This window comes from Notolabrus celidotus, chromosome 20 (assembly GCF_009762535.1).
Source record: "Notolabrus celidotus isolate fNotCel1 chromosome 20, fNotCel1.pri, whole genome shotgun sequence".
NCBI classification, from domain to species: domain Eukaryota; kingdom Metazoa; phylum Chordata; class Actinopteri; order Labriformes; family Labridae; genus Notolabrus; species Notolabrus celidotus.
Genome location: NC_048291.1, coordinates 1,493,251 through 1,502,452, shown reverse-complemented (window position 1 = coordinate 1,502,452; position 9,202 = coordinate 1,493,251). Strand labels below are relative to the sequence as shown.

General features: G+C 44.9%; 1 protein-coding gene across 1 annotated transcript; it reads left to right on the top strand.

The window, feature by feature from the left end:
- Positions 1 to 251: 251 nt before the first annotated feature.
- mchr1b (melanin-concentrating hormone receptor 1b) lies at positions 252 to 2,162 on the top strand. Its single transcript, XM_034711398.1, has 2 exons — positions 252 to 312; positions 945 to 2,162. Exons 1-2 carry the CDS (start codon positions 252 to 254, stop codon positions 1,997 to 1,999), a joined length of 1,116 nt encoding a protein of 371 aa, XP_034567289.1. The 3' UTR covers positions 2,000 to 2,162.
- Positions 2,163 to 9,202: the final 7,040 nt, after the last annotated feature.

Genomic DNA, 9,202 nt, shown 5'->3' with positions numbered 1-9,202 from the left:
GGTGGTTTGTTGTTGGAGCGCGCGCTGAGGAAGTCTTCTGGATGCTGGATACGCTGCATCTCTTCTGGAATATCTATCAGTTCTTTTAGGGAGATTTTTGATGCATGTTTGGGATTTCATCGAGCTTGAATTGTTGCATAATTTGAGTTGCACAATTCTTATTATTACTATTATATTTAGTAGTAGTAGTGGTTGGAGTAGTTGCACAAATTGCTGAAAGCATAGAGCAACGTCACCAAGGGCTGCTCAGGATGGATTACACTTCAAATTCATCTTTTTCCTTCTTCAGCTCACCTGAGACTTTAGAGGAAGGTAAGATGTTTGTTTATCCTTCTTTTGAAATCAAAGAATATATGTTTGACTCATTTTTATAAACAAAAACTTCTGATTTAAAAATGCAAAATGATTTTAAAATGATTTAAGAGAGGATGTGTTCAATTTGAAGTCAATTCAAGGTGATTTGTAAAGCAAAATAAAACTGCAAAATGATCCAGAAACTTAATCAGACAACCTTATTCATGCACTGAAATAAATAAATATATATTTTGTAAAAAGGTCGATTAAGGAACAAGGTTATCAGTTTGATTTATTCTTTTTTTTAAATCTCTTTAGTGGGTTTTTTCTTTTTCCAGATACAAATTGCAAAAGTCTGAGACATCATTATCCATGCCTCAAACTAGAATGTTAAATGAAAACCACAGGATATAGAAAACACAAGTAAAATAAAACAACAAAAAACAATAACATAAAAATTAGATTTAAATAGAAATAATACGACAACAATACAACTAGATTTGCTCAGTTATTATTTTTTCATGGGGTTGTTTTTCTTCTAGTGGTCTGTAAACGGCTGCCATATTGAGTTAAACACATTTATTTTTCCTCTCAGGGATCACTTTGATTTTTTAAAACAAAGCCTGAAACATAAATCCACACTGATTGAGTCCTCTCCTGTCTTTTGTTAGAACATGAGCCACAGTACAACAACGTCCTCATGCCCAGCATCTTTGGCGTCATCTGTTTCTTCGGCATCTTTGGAAACTCCATCGTCATCTACACCATCGTGAAGAAAACAAAGTTCTGCTCTCAGCAAACCGTCCCCGACATATTCATCTTCAGTCTCTCCGTGGCAGACCTCCTCTTCCTCCTCGGCATGCCTTTCCTCATCCACCAGCTGGTGGGGAACGGCTCCTGGTGCTTCGGGGCCACCATGTGCACCGTCATCACCGCGCTCGACTCCAACAGCCAGATCGTCAGCACCTACATCCTGACCGTGATGACTCTGGATCGGTATCTGGCCACGGTGCATCCCATCCGCTTCAAGCATGTGCGGACGCCCTGTGTGGCGGGGGCGGCCGTCGCTCTGGTGTGGGTCTTCTCTCTGGTGTCCATCACTCCGGTGTGGATGTACACGGGACTCATGCGCCTGAAGGACGGCTCGGTCGGCTGCGCCCTCCTGCTGCCGAACCCGGCCACCGACACATACTGGTTCACGCTCTACCAGTTCTTCCTCGCCTTCGCTCTCCCCTGGGTGATCATCTGCGGGGTCTTCTTTAAGATCCTCCAAAACATGTCTGCTACAGTCGCTCCTCTTCCTCCGCGCAGCCTGAGGGTGAGGACGAGGAAGGTGACCCGCATGGCAGTGGTCATATGTCTGGCCTTCTTCACCTGCTGGGCCCCGTACTACATCCTCCAACTGGCCCACCTGGGAGTCCAGAGACCCACCTTTGCTTTCGTGTACGCCTATAACATCGCCATCAGCTTAGGGTACGCCAACAGCTGCATCAACCCGTTTATTTACATCGTGCTGAGCGAAACCTTCAAAAGGAAGTTCATCGTGGCGATCCGGCCGAGTCACAGGGGTTTCAGAGTCGCCCCCGCTTTGGCCGACGGCAGCATGACCTTAAGGATGGCACCAGACAGCGCCCACCCGTCACACTCCCACTCCTCGAGGGAGCTGCTGCAGAACATGCTGCCTGTCACCGTGGCTGTGCACTGAGACGGACACGCCACTCGCTGATCTGTGACCACCGCCGCCAGCCAGCCACAGATCACCACCTGCTGCTGCTCCTGCATGATGAACACATGAACACACTACGAGCATCGTTCAGAATATGAATGTGACTCTAATGCACCGAAAAGAGATTCAAATACTCAGTAATAACCTGATCTTTGACCTCTGGATGTGAACAACGATCACATTTAATCACCAAATGGGAAAAAGGGAATAATGGACCATGTGCTTGGGTGGCTGGTTCTTGTTGTGGTTTTGTGCTGTTATGTTTCAGGTCATTAGAGGTCAAGATTGTTAGTAACACAGCCTCCAGAGTGGGCGGTCCTGGAGCCCTGAGCAGACATGCATCCATATATTTTTGTCACTCTGTTTCCCGGTGACAATAAGTGTCTTCTGGTTGTTTTCTTGAGATCTTAACTTCTACATCTCTCTGTCTTTAGGCGTCTTTGACCACAGAAGCTGTGATTCTCTTGATTTAGCAGCTTGTAACAGTAGTCTTCTCTCAGCCCACCGTGAATGCGTCTCTCCTCCCGGTGTTCCGGTTTTAAAAGTGACCTTGTAAACTGGAGACCTTCAGCTGAACGTGTCAGTGTTTGTGGAGTTTACACAGCTGTTGAAACACAGAGGGAGTTCCTGGGAATGCAAACTAGTTTAGTTTCTATTAAGATTTCAAAATATCCTCATCAGATATTTAATGATGGTCTAAAGACGTTTATGAGGGATGCATCCGGCTGAGAGTCTCCAGTTAACAGGGTCGCCGTTTAAACGAAAACACCGGACGATCTCTGCGATCACGGCTTTTTGAGTTCAAAAGGATTTTAAAGCCGTGTTGAAACGTCTTTGCTACTCGTGCTTATCTCCTCTCACGTGTTGATTCAGTGAATCCATCTGTGATGAAATATAGCACCATCTAAAACAGACCAGCTGAGTCTCTTCATGCTAACAGGCTAACTGTTGTGTTGCTCATAATGATACCTGCCTGTCCGTCTGCTTCTATGGTGTCATCTGTGATGAATGGCATTCCTCTTTGTGTTACTGCCCTCTACTGGTCTGGTGGTGTAGTGCATTTACTTTTTCCCCTCCATACGTCACTGGACTGATTTACACAATCTACTTGGGACTTCAGCCCGCGGTCCAAACGCAGACAACAATGGGGGACCAGGAACCTTTTAGTTCAGGGTAAAGGAGTTCTGACCCCAGAACTCTTGGTGGAAATGCACCTTTAGGTAGTAGTTTTTGATTCACTTGCTCCACGATGAAGGGAGTAGGATGTGAATTTTAGGGCTCCTGTTTTAACACATTCTTGTTTTCTTTTTTTGTGTGTAACTTTCTTCATCACTAAAACTTCGACTTGTTGCTTTCTAATACGCCAACAAAGCTCAAATCTATGAGCACTTTGTCTGCTCTAAACACCGCATCCCCCGCCTCTTAGTGGCGATGGAGCTGCAGCGCCCCCAGGTGTTCCTGTTCCCCCAGATTTAAAGGCTGAGCCGCTCTCCTCGCTTTGTAACGAGGTGGCGGTGTATTTTTCAGACCGAGCTACAGGCAGCCTTAGGCGAAAATGCATCTTCCATGAAGTCTGAGCCGCCGGCTGTGAGATCCGAACTATGCTCCAGTTTTACCAACATCCAGTCCGACGTGAAGGTTTTGAAGAACACAGTGGGTAATGGTCTGAAATGCAATGATCGATTAGTGGGTGTCCCTGAGGACTCGTTTGACGTTTCCTCAAAGTAACGTCAGGCTATCCTAACTTGTGTCCTCAGAGTTTTAAAGCACAGAGAAGTCGGCTTGACTGACCTCATTAGTGTGGGCAGCAGAGCGTGGCGCGGTCCGGGCCATCGCAGTGACCGGACTATTATTTTGGTCCCTGGATCAAAAACAAGAAAACAAGCTTGTAGCAGGAATACCAGATGTGTTATCCCAAGAAAGAGAGAAATAATAGACAAGATCTCAAGGAAAAACAAGCCAACGTTACTGATTATGGTTTAAGTGTTAGAGACAGATACCAAGACAAACTGAGAGCAGACAGCCAGTGAAAGTATCAAGGTGTTTGTAGTGAATGCTAATTTGCAGCACTCGTCTCTAGAGGAGCTTCTGAGAGGAAATTAACTCATTAGTGCTGTTACTTCAAGATGTTTAAGTTCTTGAGGAAACAAACACAAATTAGACGCTGTCGCAGAAAATCAGAGTCCATGTCAGCAGCTTTCTAGACCTTAAACATGACTGCAGCCAAAACCACGCTCCTTTAAATTGGCCCACTGTAATCTCCTCAAACTGTGTCCACGGTTTCTGTCTTCATTCTTAGTCCACTCAAAACAAATCAACATCAAACTAATGATAGAAGACAGTCGTTATGACCAATCAGATTCATCAATCAGTCTTTATTTATAAAGCGCTAAATCCCAACAAACGTTCTCCTCAGACTCTCTCCAAACAGAGCCGGTCTAGACCGTACTCTATGTTCTATTATCATCAAAGACCCAACATCAAGACCGGATCAGATCCAGTCCCATCTTCCAGATAGGACTCAGTCTGATCTCATCTTAATTTAGCAAGTTACAGTGGCAAGGACAAACTTCCTTTAACAGGCAGAAACCTCCAGCAGGACCAGACTCATGTTAGACACACATCTGCTGAGACCGTGTTGGAGAGAGGGATAGAGGGAGATGAAGAGAGAGAGAGATGATAGTGGGGAGACGGATAGTAGTAGTTGTAGCAGCTGGAGTCTGGCACGTCCACAGCAGCAGAGATCCAGAGGAACCTACGGGACAAGGGAGCTCAGGGACTCCAGAAAGGTCTAAGAAAAGAGAGAAGAGAGGGAGACCAGAAGAAAGAAAAAGAGGAGAAGAAATGGTGAAGGAAAGATAGAAGGAAAGGACGGGATGAGAAAAGGAGACATAAAGGAAGAAGAAACATGGAAAGAAGAAAGAGAGAAAGAAAGAAAGAAAGAAAGAAGGAGAGAAGTGAAGAAAGAAAGGATGAATGACAGACCCCAAAAAAGGAATCTACAGCAGAGATCCAGAGGAACCTACGAGACAAGGGAGCTCAGGGACTCCAGAAAGGTCTATGGTTAGTAACTTTAATGGGACAGGAAGAGTTAAAGTGAGAGACAGGCAGAGAGAGGAGAGAGAGGGAAAGACAGGATCCCAGTGTGTCAGTCTAAGCCTATAGTAGCAGAACTAAGACCTGGTCCAAGCCTGATCCAGCTCTAACTATAAGCTTTATCAAAAAGGAAAGTTTGAAGCCTGCTCTTAAAAGTAGAGAGGGTGTCTGCCTCCCGGACCCTGACTGGTAGATGATTCCAAAAGAGAGGGGCCTGATAGCTGACATCTCGACCTCCCATACTACTTTTAGAGACTTCAGGTACGATGAGCAGGCCTGCATGTTGAAGCGTAGTGTTCTAGAGGGGTAACAGGGCACTATGAGGTCTTTGAGATATGAAGGTGTCTTTATGGGGATCCGGAGTAGAGAAGCTAACACGGGAGAGATGTTCTCTCTCTTCCTCGTTCTAGTCAGTACTCGAGCTGGATCTGTAGAGTCTTTAGAGACTAATCTGCACACAGTGGAAAAATAATGAGCTGTTTTAATTTGAAAAACATCACATTTTTCCTCCAGTTCTTCACAATAAACTCTCTTATGATCGATCTTTTATCCACGCCGGTCACATCCCCGTGTATGACTGACAGTCTGAACCACAGCAGCACAAACATTTGCATCTTCAGATGTTAGGTTTAGAGTCAAGCATTAAAGAAACACATTAGGGATTCATAGAGAGTGTAATGAGGGCCCTCTGATGTTAATTACTCTGATATTTCTTTACTCTCTGTAATTGAGCTTAAATGAGATGTTTGAATCGTTTAAAGCTTCAAAGTGATGCTTTTAGTCTGATGTGTTGTTTCCACCATGCTAAATTACATCACTCTCATGCTTCTGCAGACTTTGGATCATGTGCATGATGTATGAAACAGTGTTTAATGTGACAGCTGTATTATACTGCTCTATGTAAACGGAGTGTTTTCACTGTGTTTGTTTTGTAACGAGGCAGCGATCCGGCTCTAATGGACGATCTCCCTCTCACAGGAACTCTTCCTCTCTGAGACTCCAGATTTCTGACTCTGATCCAAACTCTGAAATGTTGTAACTGCATCGCTCTCTCTGTGGGGCTCTTTCTGCCTCACAGGTCAGAGTGTGCATATTCAACATGTTGATATCAGAGCGATGTGTTCGGCTGCAGACGGGATTAAAGCCAGCACACAGCTGCAGGCGATGATTACACAGTCTGTCAGAGAAGAGACGTTGTTCTCAGATATGCTGCTTTCTGCTCTTGATGTGATTCTGTGTTTTAAATAATGTGTCTGCTGTTTGTAACCTGATGCATGTTTAACTGTCAAACTGACACACAGTGTTTAAAGTGAAAAGACTCGTCTCATCTGTTGAATCGGATTATATCGTTGTTGAATTATTGATGCTGGTTTGCAGAGTAAATGTTGTTTTTCTGTGATTTCTAAAGGAAACCTAATTACTTCATAACAACACAACAAACACGAGGTCATGTAAGGTCACTGTGAGAAAACCTGACGTTTCAAAGACTTGGAGCACTTATGAAGGACGTAGGAAATAAAAGCAGTGGTCAACGCGGACGTGAGCTGTACATAGTTGTGCGTTGATGTGTCTGCGTCACTCTGCAGTACTTAGGGGTGGGAATTGAAAACCAGATCAGATAGATAGATAGATCTTTATTTGTCCTTAATAAGGAGATTTGTTGCCACCGTCTGTACAGGAATACATGTATGAACACAATAACCATAACCATCCACCCAGCCTCACAGCAATGGTGCCCCGCATCCCACAAATATACACACCGAACACTTATGAACACACTGGACACATATATGCACACTGGACACATATAAACACACTGGACACATTACAGTGGCATTCTGTTTAGCAGTGCTATGGCCGATGGGACGAAGCTTCTGCCAAACCGGGCTCGCCTACAGTAAGGGGATCTGTACCTGCATCGATTCAGACTTAGAACCGGTTCCAATTGATCAATTCCATTGGAATTGAACACCTCAAATGTTATCGATTCTTCTTAACGATTCATTTCCCAGTACGACGTCACGTCGCGGTACGTTGCATTACGTCACACACTCTGCGACGCAGAACTCCCTCAACCACGAGGAAACGCAAATTCAAAGTCTTTTCCTCCAGGCTCCAGGAGCCACGTCCGGACTCACGCGGCCGAAAATGAGGCACCAAGAGCGGGTAAAATACCTCTGCGATGACCCCCGGAGGAAAAGCGCTTTTCCCAAGCGGCAAACTCCGGTCTCAAATGATGAAGCCCATGCGGAAGTGATATAAACTGCAGTACATCGAGAATCCGCTTGAGGCTGGCTGCAGAAACACCGGAAACTACATAGATATGAATGGGAAAAAGACGATCTCTGCAGCATTAATAAACATGTTTACAGCCTGGTTCAAAAAACGGCTTGGCCCTACAACGCTAATCTCTCTAATGGCACACACTGTACGGGGGGTGAATGTTTTTCTAACGTGACGGTTCAGAAGATATTAAGATTACGAGTTTTGCCCAAATAAGGACATGACTGACGTGACTCCCGGTCGGGAACACACAGCCATTGGCTAAGAGACTCACACTACGTCACACTCTGCCTGGTTGAGTTCCGCATTACCAATATGGCTGCTGCTGTCGATCGGCTTCAAAACAGCTCTCAGGAACAGATGGGTGACGTCACGGATACTACGTCCATATTTTATACAGTCTATGGTTTCTCCTCTCCAAATTCAAAGTCTTGTCCTCCAGGCTCGAGGGTCCACGTCCGGACTCACACGGCCGAGAATGAGGTCAACGTATTGTTCAGTATGTTCAAGTTGAATATGTTCATGTTCAGTCTTGTGCAGACATCATTTTGGAAAAAATCAAATGGTTCCTTTTGGTGCAGAAGTTCCCCCCTCAAAAAAATACTCAGGAGTCGTTAGGAGAATTGATAAGGAATTGGATTGAATGGTATTGACATTAATAAAATCTTATTAACTCCCACCTCTATCAGTACTCCACTGAAACACTAGAGGGCAGTGTGTTCTTTCTGAGAGTCAGGCCGCTTGTTTCTGTCCCAGCTGAGTTTTCTGTTTACTTTTTAGCTAACAACTTCGACTGGTTTTAAATCGCTCTATGTCTCATTTACTTTTTCTACTCTATATCCGAACAGGCTGACTTATACTTCTGCGTCGAATTGACGGCGTAGGCTACGCCGGAGGTCGGCGTACAATATTACAACGTCATTTAGCAGACGCTTTTATCTACAGTGACGGCGTAGCTCCCGTACTTACGCAGAGGCCTACACATGTAGCTGACGTGCACCTCCTCCAAAATGTAACTATGCATAGAATCGATGCAAACCGCCAGACATCATCATGTCTGTATGATAAACAGCAACATGTATCAGCTGGAGATTAACAGAACACGCTCTGAATCTCTGAGGAAAAGGAAACAGAGATCGTAGCGGGGCAGGAAGCAGGAGACCGGACTATCAGAGAGGCCTCACTGAAACTCAAGCGTCACACGGACACATCGACTCACAAGTATGTGGCGCTCACGTTCACATCGACCACATCGACCACATCGGGCTTTAAAGAGACTGAAAACAAACCACAACATGATGTATAATAACCACTTCAAGGTTAAAAACAACAACAAGGAGACAAAGTAACCACAGACACATGAAACAGTCCAGAGCAGCTGAAAAGTGATGAAGAGGTACTTTGAAATAATTCAAAACGACAGCGATAGAAAAACAGGACAACGAGGCTCACTGAGGCTCTTTACAGATCTGCAAACCACCACATGGAGAGGTAACCACACTCTGCCTCTCTGTTCAGGAGGAGGAGAGGAGGATGAATCTTTATCTCAGCAGGTCGGAAAATAACAGAGAGCCAGGAAACCCTCTGCTCTGAATGATGCAGCGTGAAATGATAGAGGAGTGTAAGTTCAGGTCGGGTAACACAGCTGAGCGGACATCACACACACACACACACACGCACACACCCTGCATAACAAACATCCAGCTTCTCTGCAGAGGGATGATTTAAAAGGCTTATTTTTAATGTTTCTGGAACATTTCAACACTAAATGGATGTTTTCACGCAGTGTGTTTGTGATGCACG